This window comes from Podarcis liolepis, assembly GCF_965112155.1.
Source record: "Podarcis liolepis genome assembly, chromosome: 14".
In the NCBI taxonomy this organism is placed as follows: Eukaryota; Metazoa; Chordata; class Lepidosauria; order Squamata; family Lacertidae; genus Podarcis; species Podarcis liolepis.
The window spans coordinates 26261613-26276866 of record NC_139569.1 but is presented as its reverse complement, the minus strand read 5'-3'; the positions used below and the strand labels follow the sequence as shown (position 1 = coordinate 26276866).

General features: G+C 48.7%; 1 protein-coding gene across 3 annotated transcripts in view; it reads right to left on the bottom strand.

Annotated features, from left to right (window-relative positions):
- Positions 1-15254, bottom strand: part of MAP1A (microtubule associated protein 1A) — a 37718-nt gene that overhangs the window by 14466 nt on the left and 7998 nt on the right. For 2 of the 3 annotated variants that reach the window (XM_083474068.1, XM_083474070.1), the window contains exons 3-4: positions 1052-1134; positions 342-482 (exon numbers count right to left, since the gene is read on the bottom strand). In XM_083474068.1, the coding sequence (XP_083330194.1) occupies positions 342-482; positions 1052-1134 (224 nt within the window). Of the gene's footprint in view, positions 1-341; positions 483-1051; positions 1135-9540; positions 9664-15254 lie in introns of those variants that run through there. The other variant, XM_083474069.1, reaches the window with a different exon arrangement.

The window sequence follows — 15254 nt, the reverse complement described above, 5'->3', positions numbered from 1 at the left end:
ATAGTATCCTGGAAATATGTTACTCTGTGTATGTGTGTGTGTTGGAGACGTGTGTGTGTTGGAGACTAATAATCTGAAAGGGGCCTCTGCAGGAAATTGAGTGTTTCCCAAGCCTACAATAAGCCAGGAGTTGGAATGCATGGTGAATAAAGTTCTGGTAACACATCCTGAATGCCTGGGAAGATTTGTAACGTGTACAACAGTAGTAGCAGCAATCCTCATTTAAGGTGGTCCCAAACTCAGTACCCCAAGTCAACAGCCTGAGGATGGCCTCCAAAGCCACCTATCTCAGCCAGATTCCTACTCATACAAATCCCAGATTCCCCACCCACCCAATTTACCTCTGGATCTGCAAGGATCTCAGCAAATTTCTGGTAGGTGAAGGTCCCAGCCTGCAGGATCAAATCTCCTTCTTGGTCTGTGCTCTGTCCACAGAGCACCAGCAGCTTGTAGGCAGAAGGGTCACATATCAAGGAACGAACCTGTTTGCAGCAGGAGAGACAGTTTCAGCTCCTGAGTTTTGGACTTGCAGAAATGCTGACCTCACTCGGATAATGCAAACGGCCATGTCTGATGAATGAGCTTGGAAAGGCAGTCCTCTTTGCATCTTGCCTAAACATGCTTGAGTCTGGGCTCTAGACACAGCCCCATAATATCCCAGCCCTGCCCCAGGCAAGGTCACAGGAGGGGTGGCAGGGAACCCAAATACTCCCCACACCTGGTCAGGATAATCTGTGCAGTCAAATTTAGCTGCAGGCAGAGAGGAAAAGCAGGAAGGCAGCCAGGTCCCTAGAAGTGGGGGAGGGAACTGGGTGCAGACCTGAGCACAGGGCTTTGCAGGAGGGTCTTTGTTTTAAGGCCTTTATCTACTCCCCTTCATAAATATTTATCCTGACGGGGCAGGAGGATGGTTTCACAAGGGATTTGCAGCTGGTTTGCCCCCAAAGTCAAGAAGCGGGCAACTTTTGCACCATGCCACTGTAGCAACTCTTAGAGGTGTAATTCCATTGGTTACATTGACCCCAGGTAGGCAGGAACCCCAGAGCTTTACCTCTGACACAGTGCTTTGTTCATCAGGGTTTACTAGGATGACTGTGTCCAGGTCCTCGCTCTGGTGGTGGAGGGTCCTCTGACCTAGGGAGACAGTAGAAAAGGCTATGTTCAAAACAAGTGCTCATAGTCAGTGCCCAAGGGCAAAACAACTGCCTTCAGAACCAGGCCATTGTGGCTATCCAGGAGAAGCTGAAAAGGCTGGCAGTTTCAAGCTGGCTTCAGCTTTCCCTGCCCTCTTCCTGGGGGAAGTGACCTCCAGTACAGTAGCCCAGACCAGCTACTTTTGAACTCCCACCCCAGGGAAGCTGCAGGAAGATTCCTTGGTGAGTGGCTTCAAACAACAAATGAAAACCAAACTAGACCAATACATTTTGGCACAGGCAGTATAGCTCTGCACAGTTTATACTAACCATTTGGGGGGCTGACTTAGGGCTGAAAGGCTGCTCTGGAGTCCTGCAAATTTGAGACGTGTGCTGATGAGGAAGCTTCTTCCAGCACTACTGGATATGCAGATGTGTTTGGATGTTCAATGAGCAAGACATAAACATGCCCATAGCATGGATCTTGCAAATGCTCTAGCTTCAGGCAGCCCCTCCCCGCTTTTCAGAATTGTGCAGGCAGTTGTGAGTTTGGGAAATGAGCAGTGTGTGTGTGTGTGTGTGGCGAGGGTTCCTCATGAGCCTGCAGTGATCCTTGCAAAAGAGATGAGCTGCCCAACCCAATACTTTCACTGGGAGCCTGGGCTCCTGCTGCTGAGTTGTAAAACACTCCATGGGTTGAGCTCTGTGGCCAATTTAAAATGCACCCATTAAAAAAAAAAAAAGACAGACACACAATGTGTGTGTGTGCGCGCACGCGCGCCCAGGATTTTGCACTACAGCAGCTGTTCCTGCTTGGCATCCATCGTACAGCAGCTGCTCTGGGCTCCAAGGACTGAGCTGAAGCCATGAGCTGCTCAATTCCCCTCCCCTCCCTGGCCCTTCCAGCTCTCTGTATTTCTCTATAGATGAAGATGGACAGAGGATTTTGAAAGGAGGGAGGGTGTTCTGGAAATGCTTTAAAGGAGGGAGGGTGTTCATAAAATGATTTTATGACAAAACTCAAGCACACCTTTCATTCTCTAGGGTCAAGCTCTGGAAAAAATGAGTCATGCTCATTGGAAGCATGAGGCTGCTCTGCCCAGCACTGTGTGACTAGCAACCCAGGAACTCATTAAGAAAGAAGTGAATGGATATACAAACAAACGTTCCTCCGAGCCACTAAACAAAGAGGTTGAGCCAGGCCAAAGCTGAGGACCACTTCTTCCCAAAGGCCTCTGCTTAGGAAACCATCTCCCTCTCTCCCTCTGCTGCATCCCCTTCCTCTTTCCTTTCAAGGTCTCTTGGGAATGCCCCCTCACTTGCCTTGCAGAGAGGATGCAAAACCTCTTGTCAATACTGTATACATTTGCTGAGCAACGGTTCCCCCCACCCCCACTTAACTTTCTTCTGTTCCCAATCCCAAGGGACCCAGAAAGTGGTGGGAGGGGTGTGGGTGTCTTGCCACTGAACCTGCAGCATTTCATGGATTGCAGGCACCGCAGAGGAGGATGCTCACCACACTGCTACTGGTCCTCTCCTGCTGAAGCCCAGCAGGGAGCGTTTCTGGTTGGCCTTGGCCTCTGTGCCTGCTGCACCAGCTTCAGACTAAGCCTTAAAGGACAAAGCTGGCCACCAGAGAGCACCCTGCCTGCCTCCAACCCTCTGTGGGCCTGCCCAGCTGCTGGCTGCTGCTGCAGCAATTCATGTCAGTAATCTCTCCCAGGAAAACAAAGCTTGGCTGCTTAGTATTCTGCTTGCATCAGAGGATTTCCTCTGCTCGCAGTTGATATTGCAAGAAGTGGGCAGGGGAAGGAGGCAGGCCAGGCAGGGGCGTGGAGAAGCCACTGGGTCAAGGACAGGTGTCCAGGAGATGGCAGCCTCTTGTTTGCTGGCCTTCCCACCCCCCCATCTCCCCTCCCCAGCAGATTCCAGAAGCCTCTGCAGAACTCCTGGCTGCTTCCACCATCTCCTGGTACCTGCATATTGCAGCCCATCTCTCCTTTCCTCTTGTACTCTCCTCTTGCAGGCCAGGCATCCCATCTGACAAATGCAAATGAGTTGGCCTGCTTACAAATGTGGACCAAACTAGGTTCTCCAATGCCCCAGTGGGCAGAAGAAGCTGTAAATGCCTCACAACCTGGTTTCAAGGCTGTCTATGTAAAGCTCCCCTGCAACACCTTTCAGGCCAAAGCTCTTCCAGGCAGCTTGCAAAAGATCTTTAAACCATAAAACAGTTTTTAAAATATAAAGGAAAGAATCCAGTTACAAAAACTAAAAACAGCAGCAGGGTAAAACCCACCTCACCACACTTCTAACAGAATGCAATCTGAAACAAGTAAGTTTTAAAGTCTCATTTTAAAATGAACAAAGATGTGGCCATGTAGACCTCTTTTGAGCAAGAATTCCAAAGATCCGGAGCCACTCCTAAAAAGGCCTCATCTCTAATGCCTGTTAGCCTGCTGTATCTGGCCACGAGCCTGCAAGGAAGGCTTCTGGGGCCCAGGCAGCTTCATATGCAGGTGGTCCATCAAATAAAACCAACATTCAAACCATTTAGGGATGGGAAGGTCCAGATTAGCATTTTAAATTGAGCCCAGAAGCAAATCAGAGCTAAAGGCATCTGGTATGTAGTAGTGGTGACTTATTTATTTTTTTAAAAGTAATTCTAAACTACTTAATATTTCAAAAATCTCTAAATAGTATACATTATATACAATATAAAATCTAAAATACAGCCAATAAGGCAAACACCTAAATCAAGCAGAAATTTAAAGGGTTCATACCCATAAAACAGGGTCCAAACCTATGGGTCAGGGAAAGCCCAGGCTTCTTCTATGCTTTATTATGTTCTCCTCCACATGCATTTTGTTTCATGTGAAGTCTCCATATTACAGCAGTCTATTCATCTACTATAACATGCTCTACACAGGGGTCAGAGTTTGATCAACTGATCTAAAGAAATCTAAGGGAACTGGAAATCTGACATCTCAATACCCTGCCTGGCCCTTGAGACATGGTGCACCAGATCAAGACGTTAGATGGCGCTAGAGCTCTGGACTAAGCCATTCATACTGTAGCTGGGAGTTCTTTGCATCCTCCCTGCCCATAGTTAAATTTATTGCAAGAAAACCCCAGCCCCACCTCTACTTCTGCCTTCAAACACCCATGCAAATGGGCGAGGGTTCCACTCTTGCCCTTTGGAGAGGGGGCAGACTAGAAGCTGGGCAACGAGAAAACCCTTGGCCCTGTGAGTGGGCAGGAACTCCTCTCCTTGTGGCTGACAATGTGTGCCAGGCCAATGGCTCCAGCAGGGCTAGACAAAGCACAAAGCCATCATCTGTTCTGGATTCCTGCATATCATTCTGATGGCTGCTGGGATTTGGCTCTGTGGCTGACCATGTGGGGGGAAAAGAGAGCTTGGCCCTAGAGGGGGGCAGTTTTGCCATTGTCCATTCGCTTCTTGGCACTGCACAGAAACCTGTGGGGCTCAACTGATGAGCCCCCACACTTTTTCCAGGAAGATGTCCACTCCCTTTCTGATTCTGCTGGTGGTGGCCTTCCTTTGCAGTACTTCACAGCAACTAGACCTACCTGTAGGATGACCTGTCAGTAGCTGATGGGTCAAAGAGAACTAGAAAAAACAAGAGACACCCACCCCCAAATGCCTAGGAATCTCTGACTGTGGTGGGAGCAGTGATGCCAGCTTTGCAAGGCAGATGGGTGGCACCCACGCAAAGGAGGGAGCGCAGACGCAAGGTGGGTAACCTAGTGAGCCTTCAGGTAATGTTTTTGTAGATGGAGCCACTCAACTCCTGCTGTCCTCATCTGACTCATCTCCTTGCATTTGAACAATTCTCATCCTAAAGGAGGGGCTGCACCTAGACTAGATTTTTTTAACTTGTTCATTAATAAAACTGCTCAGAGAAATCATGCAAGTTTTGGGGATTTGATGCTATTGATATGTGGATGACACCAAACTCTATATTTCCTTCCTATCTAAATCCATTCTCCCCCCCCCCAACTCCTACAATAGCATTTGCAGTTAGCATTGGATCAGAAAAGGGCTAACAAAATGATGCTTAATCCCAACAAGACAGATGTTTTCCTAGTCACAGAATGGCAGCTCAGGGAAAGGGGATTCAGTCTGCCTTGGCTGAAGCTGCATCCCCCTTGAAAGCTCAGGTTTGCAGCTTGGAATGCTCCTGGATCCAGCCTTGGACACAGATGTCCAGGTCCTGGCGATGTTCAGGAGCAGCTTTGCTCAGGTGAGATCAGTGGGCCAATTGCATATGGTGAATTCCCTTTGAGGGATCTTTAGAAAAGTGGGTGGATGGGTGGGTGGATTTCCCTATATTGTAATGACTTGGTGCAACCACACTTGGAATATTGTGTACTGTTCTGGTTTCTGTACCTCAAAAAGGCCATTGTAGAGCTGGAAAAGGTGCAGAAATGGCCCCCAAAATGAAGGAGGGAAGGGGTTGGCACAACTCCCCTATACAGAAAGGTGACATAGTTTAGGGGGTGAATTGGAATGAATAAACCTAAGGTAGTCATGTTTAATAATGTCAGCCCTCTAAGTCTTTTTAGTTTAAGAAAAGGGTAAGCAGTGTGTGTATTGGGAGAGTGGGAGAGTGGGAGAGAGAGAGAGAGAGGTGCTAAAGAGATATAAAATTCAGCATGGTATGGCAAAATTAGATACAGAGAAGTTTTTCGGAAGACACAAGATTTACCCACCAGGGAAGAATGGCAGATGAAGTTGATTGACTACATGGAATTGGCGGAAATGACTGGCAGAATCTGAGACCAGGGAGAAGAGTCGGTGGAAGAAGACTGGAAAAAGTTTAAAGACTATTTACAGAAATACTGTAAAATTAATGAATGTTAGAAAAATGTTGGAATGAAGTTATATGGCTTTAGTAGAAATGTTATAAAGAATTAAGTATAAATAGATTAATAGAGCATTAAAGGGAAAAATAAGGTTAGAATGTGTTAAGACAATTATAGAATAGAAAACAGAGGAAGATGGAAAGGAATTGCTGAAACAATTAATAGAAGTGGAATACAAAAAGGGAGGTGTGAGGAGGTCGTGGAAATTATTGAAAGAAAGATAAGATATTGAAATTGGACTGTGTTTTAAATGGTTTTTGTTTTGTTTTGTTAGTTGTATGTTAGTGTTTTGCAGTGTTGTTGTTCTTTTGTATTTTATTGTATTGTTGTATGTTTTTTCTTTTTTGGTTTTTTGTAGTGTTGTGTTCAATTTGTTGGAAAACTAATAAATATTATTATAAAAAATAGATACAGAGAAGTTTTTCTTCCTTTCTCATGATAGTAGAAATCAGCGGGGTCATTCAATAAGGCTGAATGTTGGTTGATTCAAGACAGACAAAAGGAAGGACTTCTTCCCAAAATATATAGTGGAGCCATGGAATTTGATGTCCCAAGGTGTTCACCAATGTAGATGGCTCTGAAGGAGAATTATTAAACAAATCCATGAAGGCTCTTTATGGCTACCAGTCAGGCTGGCTGCACACAAACCTCCATGATCAAAAGATTCTGAATACCCGGGGCTGGACCTCTGGGAAACAAGATGCTGGCCTAGGCATCTTATGTACTTGTAACTCCATTTAAAGTTTTAAAATTTAAATTTTCCTCAGTTGGCTGCAAAATACAAAACTATTTTTTGGCTTTAGGAATGAAACCCAGTTCTAGTACTTTATCATATACTTAGGGAAAGTCTCCCTTTCTTTCCTTTCCGCGCAGTCTTTCAAGGTAGCTAAGAGCATTTTAAGAGGGTACATCTTCTTGGAGGGCATTTGGAGGAGAGGCCCGATTGCTGCTATTAAATGTTGCTTAGTGATTTGTTGTTCTTTTAATGGACTGTGTTTTTTATGGATTCTTATTTACTTGTTTTGTTGGGAATTACTCTGTAGCTTAGGGAAATAATACAAAGTTTTAAAACATACCATGAAGAAAGCAGCCTTAAAATGATCAAATACAGGAAATGAGTTTGTCCTCCAGAACTCCATGAGGCGTGCCTTTGGGAATGCAAAATTATTTGCATCTGGGGTGCAAAATCCACTCCAAAATTTGCATAGCAGGTTGGCCTCCTACACTGGGTCTACTCTGGCTACTTTGGAACCGCAGTGGAAGCAGTTGCCTTATACAGAACCAGACCAATGGGGTCCATCAAACTCAGTTTTTTATACACTGACTGGCAGCAATGAGACTCCAGGATGTCAGGAGACATTCCCAGGTCTACCTGGAGATGTCATCAAGGACTAAGCCTGGGACCTTTTGTAGACAAAGGAGGTGATCTAATGACTGAGGCACCACTACCCTTCACCTTTCAGAGCTGGAGAAGCAGGGAAGCGATTCTGGATGCAAACTCTGGCTGTATCCTTCTGCGTAACTAACCCAGTCCTTACCCTCAGAGGTAATTGCACTGCACCTTGGCCTTTATGACTGAAGGAAGATTAAGAATTCAGTCATGCACACACTTACCTGGAAGTAGGTTCCAGGTAACTCAATGTGGCTTACTTCTGAGTAGGCAAGCATAGGGTTGCAACCAGGCCTCCCGGCTCCCTGTAATGCCCTGCAACCTCTGGCAATCAAATTGATATTCTTTTCTAGTGTTGAAGCGTTTGCAATGGATGGCCACAGGATGCCACTGGAAGCTTCTGCATGAGGAAGCAGCATCCCCACCCCAAGATTTGGCTTCCTTTCCATTCTGCCTGATAAAGAGGGTTGTATGGCTCAAAAGCTTGTATCTCCTCCATACCAGCCAGCTGATCCAATAAGGATAATGCCTTGCTTAGGGCACAATCCAGCCAAAGCTAAGCACCTTTAAGTCCCACTGATTTGTTCTTAGACAGATGTTCCAGTAGCTTCAGATAGTGACTTTCACGGATTGTCCACATGCAGGAAGAAAAGCCTTCCATCAGCAGGAGGCTTCTGGGGCCTCCTTTCTTTGGCTCAGCCAGGATGGTCCAGGCCAGACAAAAGGAAGGACTCTTTCACACAGCAGCACAGAGGTAAACCCTGAAATTCACTCCTAGGAGAGGCAGTGATGGTGGCCACAAATGGGGAAAACTTGAAAAGAGGAGTGGACAACTTCACGGAGGGGGATAAGGTTACCAATTAGTGCAAGCACAAATGGCTGTGTTCTCTGTCCAGGGTCAGGATGCTGAGAAAATGTGGAGGAGCACTGTGCTCTTGTCCTGCTTTTGAGCTGCCCCTCGGGGCATCTGCTTGGCCACTGTGAGAACAGAGTACAGAACCAGCTGAGCCCCCTTAGGCCTGATCTTGCAGCTGCAGGGCTCCTCTAAAGTGCTTAGGACCCTTGACTAGGAAGGGGCTTCCAAGAGGAAGTGGGACTGGGGTGGGTCAGAGAGAGAGAGAGAGAGAGAGAGAGAGAGCGCATGACCTGACTGGCAGACAAGATGATGCTTGGCACTCAGTCCGGCCTCAGCCCCAGCAGCACCGTGCTGCTGGCATCCTCACTGGCACCAGAGGGTGGGGCACCCATGTTGGAAGAAGAGGGGGAACTCCACGGGACTAAGCTGAGACATCTGAGCAACAACGCGGGGAACGACGGGGCTGGGCAAGCAGGCCAGGAGAAAGCATGTGCGGGGGGGGGGGGCAGTGCTTCTTTCCAATCCATCGAGGGCATCTCCGGCAGCGTTCAAGAGCTCTTGGAGAACATCCCCCCTCCCGCACCGCTTCTGGAAGCATCGGTGTCTGACAAGGCGGGGGCTGGTCCCGGAGGAGGCGTGCTCCCAAGGGGTCCGGCAGGCCGGAGGCCGCCAAGCTGACTCCCTGCGCCCCCCACCCCCACCCCACGCGGCACTTGGAGCAGGCGGGCGCCAGCTGCAAAATTTGCCGCAGTGTGCGCGCCTCGCGTGCGCGCTCAAGAGCCTCCGCCACCGCGTCCCCCCTCCCCGGCAAAGGCGAAAGGGGGCGCTGGCCGGACCCTTTCCCGGAGGCCTTGATGGGCAGGCTAGCTAGCCAGCCTGCGAGCTGCCCCCTCCGGAGCAAAAGCACCAGCGCCTCCGCCTTCCAGTCCCAGGAGGGCTAGCTGGCCCATCTGCCCAAGACCAGTCGTCCCCCCCGGGCAGGGATACCCCTCGGGGCACGTCCCCGCGGGGAAAGCAATGAAGCCCGGGGGGGCGGGCAGCAGCTGCGGACGAGGATGCTGCTGCGCCCCCTCCCTCCTCTCCCCACTCCGCTCCCTTCCGGAGGTCGGGCATGCGGGGTGCAGCCCCCCTTCCGTCCCCCGACGGGCCTCCTCTCGGCCCGTGTGATGCGCGGAGGGCTCTGGCCACCCTCGTCCTCCTAGGATCCCACCCCTCTGGCCGGCTGGCCGGCCGCGGCCGGTCCCATCCCCGCTCCCCCCACCCCATGCACGTACCCGGTGAGGTGGCGACGCGCCCCTCCGCCCTCGGCTGCCCTCCGCGACGATGCCGGCTGGGCCTGGGCTGCGCCAGGCAGCTGCTGTCAGTGCAAAGCGGCGGCGGCGAAGTGGGGGGGAGGAGGGGGCGGAGCTGCTCCCCCCCCCGCCCCGGCAGCCTTAACCCCTCGTGAGCCGCGGCAAGGCCCAAGGCCTCCGAACTGCCCAAGCACACGACTGAGCAGGAAAGGGGCAAGAGAGGGCTGGAAGTGGGGGGCGTTGCACGGCTCTTCCGCAGGACAGGAGCTCGCTCGGGTTGTGGATGCAAAAGGAGCCACTCCACTTCCCTCCTGCAAGACCTGGGGAAGGGGAGCCCGCAAGTGCTGTTCTAGAGGATGCATCAACAGTGCAGTCAAATCGTCTCCAATGGGGCTTCCTCCCAAGTCAGCGAAACGGGCTGCTGTGAAAATGGAAGAGAAGCCAGATTCCCTGGGAAATGTGGGGAGCTGTTTCCACACAAGAAAATGATGCCCAACTGCAGAGAGAATTGTTTTTTTGGGGAGGAGCAGGATTTGGCATGCCTGAGCTGAGCCCCCATTTGGATGTGCTTTAGCATACATCCAATGTCACCATCTGGTGCCCAAAGGGAACCACAACAGGAGGCATCCTCCCATCATTAAACCATGCTTGGCTGTCATCTTGGGCCTGGAAATGAACGTACAGATCCCATATGATTAAGAGAACCGAAATGAATTACAGGTCCTCTTAACCCCAGTTGCTGCCCGGAGGGTCTGCTAAGCTCTGCCAGGCTGGTTGTAAATAAAAAGACAAGAGAGATGGGAGGAGTTTGGGGGCTTGAAGCAAGAAGTTCCACTTCCGTGGCCAGTAAGCCACTCTGGCCTCGGAGTGCTGTTCATGGCTGTTGGAAGGATTTGCTGGCCTGGAAGGAAGAGGAGGTGTTGCCACATTCAGAGCAATTGGTAACAGGAAGCCTTTCAACTGGCCAGGCCTAGTATGTGCTTGGCCACTCCTGCTATAGCTTCTGCCTGTCAAGCCCAGCTCAAATCTGGTCTAAATTAAGGTGTCCAGGCAGATGTCCAACCTAGTCCAGGCAAGGGATGCATTTAGTGGACTAGTTCTAAGGTTAACAAGAACAGGAAAGCAGTTAAACTGTTGCTGTTCTTACTGATTAATTAATTTACATGTAGCACCACCATTAAGAAATCACCATTTAAAAACACTAATTCTTAATGTTGCCATTTCTGGGGTCTTATTCTTCTTTTGTGTAGAGGCTGGCTTGTTCATCTTACTCAAGATGTGGAAGATCAGATATTGTCCCAGAATATCTCTAGCAGTGGCAAACACACTTGAGTTGTGCTTCTCTGTCCAGCACTGAGAAAGCTGAACAGGGAGACTGGGACATCTTCTCCATCAGTATAATGCATTCCAGCGAATGCAGCAAAACTCCAGGAAATTAAGATGTCTACAGAACAGGATATCCAGCTGATTCCTGACAGATGACCAGCTTGGTCCCTGTGAGGGTAGAGGTGTGATTTTCAGCTTGGGAAATACATTTGTGTCTTAGAAGGGCTTTGCATATAATGGAATTCCAGCCTCTTCATGGAAGAGAGTAATAGGGAAAAATCCATGCCTCACCTACAGGAGTTGACAGGTGCCTATAACTGACTTGGAAGTGCATGTACTGAGCTGCAATGACTACACAATCCAGGGAGGTTCTATATGGAAGAGTGTGATACTTTCATAAGAAACAACAATAAATATTGTATAGTGTGTCATCCTCCTTCCCTCTCTTTGCAAAGATCAGGGGTGAGTACAGATCTGCCTGAAGGCAAAACAGCACCATCCACTAGGGATGGGTGGGTATCATTATTTCAGATTATCAGTTTTCCAATCTTAAATTCAGATTTTCACAGATTAAATTCAGATTTCAGATTGCTTCATATCCACAGAACCTGTGGTCAGTTGGCAAATAAGGCATAAGGAGAGTAGGAGGTGGGCAGCTTGGCCTCTGTGCTGCTGTCTCCTCCTCCAGTCTCTCTTGATCCATTTCACTCCACTTTTTCCAGCAAAAGAGAGACACCCAGATACAGAAAGGACAGAGATGACCATTGTGTTGATAGGCTAAATTGCTCAAGGGATGAAAGTAAGAGTGACCTATAGAAATTAATGGAGAAGTCCAATATTTTAATATAGATAGATTTGGGCAGCAGTGTGTCCATCCACCCTCCAAAAAAAGGTTAGAGCAGAAACTCTTTCCTTTATTGCAAATTCATTTCTTATTTAGTGTGAAACATTTTTAAATTAATACAAACTCCAAAAGCAAATACAAACTAATACAAACTCCAAAGCAAATACTGTTCATTAACTCCTTGGCAGGGGTTGTGGCTAGCAGGGAGTGGCAGCGCAGCTCACACTGAATCCTACGGTTTCCAAAAATAGGGGTCTAATACTTGTCCACAGCTGTTAGGCCCCTGTTGCAGGTTGGGTGGAAGCTGAGAGTGCAGCGTACACTTTTGCCATGATAGCCATCATTTTATGCTTACATTGCAGATTGAGCTGGGAAGCATTAAACAAGGATCAGCTCACTGTTATACCCCTATTGCTGACTGGAAGACTGTGGCAGGACAGAGTAGTGTATGGCAGACCTTCAATGCTCTTAATATTTCAGGTCACCAGCAGGGCTGAGGCAGATTTGGATTCTCACATTTGTCAGGTTGCAGCAAATCTGTCATGCACTCAGCTCTCCATTGCGGCCTAGCCAAGCACTCAGCTGCATGTAGAAGATGTGAGACATTAGAAATACATATTCTTAGAAATTCAACCTTAGAAATACATATTCTTGCTAGTTAGCATGAGAAGGGGCTAACAACACAGAGATGTATTGTTGACAGGCAGATGCTCAGACCATAGAAATACAATTGGTAGACATTCCCCCCTCCTCTGCTGTAGAAGGCGCATGTAGCATTTCCTGCTTCTTCCTCCCTCCCTTTCTTTCTTTGACAAGTGTTGGATACAGACAAAGCTTTGGGCACATGGCTGAAGTTGGTTATACTGTAGATATGAATACATGTTTTACCTGCATAGTTTTTACTGCTGCCTTTACTGTGAACCAGCGGAAGGTTATAAAGTAAGTAAATCTTGTTTTAAACTTACTTTACAAGTTGTTTCTTGATTCTTTGTTAAGTGGGGTAAGAAACAGAAGACCAGGTTATTTCATAGCTGAACTTGCTCAAAAGTAGGCTTTACAGTGGACTTTAAAAGCAGGCATTAAAGTAGACCCTCCTTCTATGGAGCTTTTTAAGCAGAGGTTGGATGACCATCTGTCATGGATGCTTTAGCTAAGATTCCTGCATTGCAGGGGGTTGGACTAGATGACCTTTGGGATTCCTTCCAACTCTACAATTCTATGATTCTACAGCCTAATTCTTACACTTTAAATTTTTGCTGCCAATTATGGGATTTTAAAACTCTGTTCAACCTACACACGTGGGAGCCAGAAGGGATAAATTGCAGTTAATATATCCTCTCCTACCCATAAAACTCATCCTACAGAAGCCTCCCATTCCATTGACTTGCATGGAGACTTTGAAATGTCAAAGAGGTGATGACGCGGGAGCTGAAATCTCCAGGGATCTTGCAGCCCAGAACCTGTTAGAAGCAAGATTGAGCTCTGTGTAGATCTAGCCATGAACCAAAGGCCAGGATACCATGGGTAATGAGCTGCACACAAACACCTGACTCCCTTGCTATCCTTCCATGAAGGGAAAGCACCAGGAGACAGGCCTGTTTACATCTTTTCCTGCATCTCTGACTTCTCACATTCTTCAGGGTTGTCCCGCCTTGCTTTAAACAAGCTGCTTCCCCAATTTTTCGTCAGCACTGACCATGGTTGCACGTAAGGAAGTGGATGTCAGTCACCAAAGCTTAGAAAAATAAATGAGACGTCAACAAAGAGTGTTGTGGCACCTTAAAGATGGAAGTGCAACACTCTTCGTTGACATCTCTTTCTTTCTTAGTTCAGTTTGCTCTTTGAGATGTAGCAACATCCTTCCATGAATTAACTCCTGTGGTTTTGAAGTCTCTTTTCCATGGCTACCTCTTCTCAGGTTTCTCCTTCCGTTTGGAGACCTGATAGTTCTCTGTTCTCAGCCCCCTCCCTTTGTTCCTTCTAGGCTACCTCTGTGGTGTTATGCTGATGATATCTAGCTTGATCTTTCCGCCCTTCTCTCTTTATTCCTACAAGGCCAAGGTCCCTTTGGCACCATCCTGAAGGATGCCCAATTTCAGGCTGCATCTTGGGGCAGGGAGAGCATTGATCAGGGCAGCAGCTTCAGCTTTATTTAAAAAAATAAAAAGAGAAGAAGAATAGTTGTAGGCAGTGCTATTTTTCTAGAAAAAGAGGTCCCGGAATTCACCAGGAACACCTCCCCTTGTTCTCTTATAATGGCAATGGGCCCACCTGAGAGGGGCCAGAACTGAGCCCTGGTTGTAGGAGATGTTGGCTCAGAAGAAGCAGAGCTCCAGCTGCCACCACCCTGCTTCCGTCTCCTCAGGATGCCTACCATGACCCTGAACCCAAGCAGTTACCAGGAATCTTGAAGCAGAAGTGGAAAATCCTGCTGCACCAGGCATAGCAGGAATACAAACAGAGAAGGGGCTAAACTTCAATTCCCAACAATGAGCCTTAGTCTGTATCTGACCCCACCCCCATCACAGACAACCCCACAAAGATAGCACTTCCGGAGCCTGAGTCCCACAAGGAACCCTTGACACCCCACCCCTACCCCACTCTCAAGCACGGGCGATACAGAAAGCAGGAGAGGATGATGATAATAATAATAAAAATAATAATTTATTTATATGCTACTCATCTGGATTCGGTTACCCCAACCACTCTCAAGGTAACAGGGTGATAGGTGGGATCCAGGCCAGAGGATTGGCTTCAGGGAGTCTCCACTCTTGAGGAATGGGGAGATCTGGCCCAAGACCAGGGGTCCTCAAACTACAATCCATGGGCCAGATCCAGCCCGCCGGGGTCCTAAATCCAACCCGCACAGCCATTGCAGGACCCAAAAGAGAGGAGGAAGTGGGGGAGGGGGAAAAAAGGAGGGTGTTTATGAGGCGCCCTTGGAGGCTGGCTCTTCATTCATGTGGTGTGCCACTGCCGCCTGCCCCAGCCCTCCCACTCCTCCTCAGTTGGGTTGCCCTCCCCCTGCGAATGGGGGGGGGCACAGTGGGGCTGGACCATGCAGTGGCAGCAGAGCCTACTTCCTGTGAGGAGACATGGGGGGGGCGCCTTCTCAACCCCCCCTCACTTGAATGGGCAGGTGTTTTGTTTTTTGGGGGTGGGGGAGGAAAGGCAAGGAGGGTTCTCCCCCTCCCACAACCACTTCCCTCCTAACGGACGGGAAAGGGGAGGGGGTGAGCCGGATGTTTAGGGGGTGCTGCCAGGCGGGAGGTGGTGTGGAGCGAACACCCCCCTTCCCCAATGCTGCTCAGGCCCCCTGCTGACAAGCTGCGTGGTCTCCACCGCCAGCCCTCGACTGCCACAGCCTTGTGGTGGGATTGCAGGCATCTCTTTCCCTCCCTCCTGCTCCCACAGCAATATCTCACCCTTTCCCCTTCAAAGGTGTGTGTATTGAAATGGGTGTTTGTGTGTAACAGCACATTTTCGTAGCCTTCGGTGGCCCCACCCCAAAATATTATATGCAAAT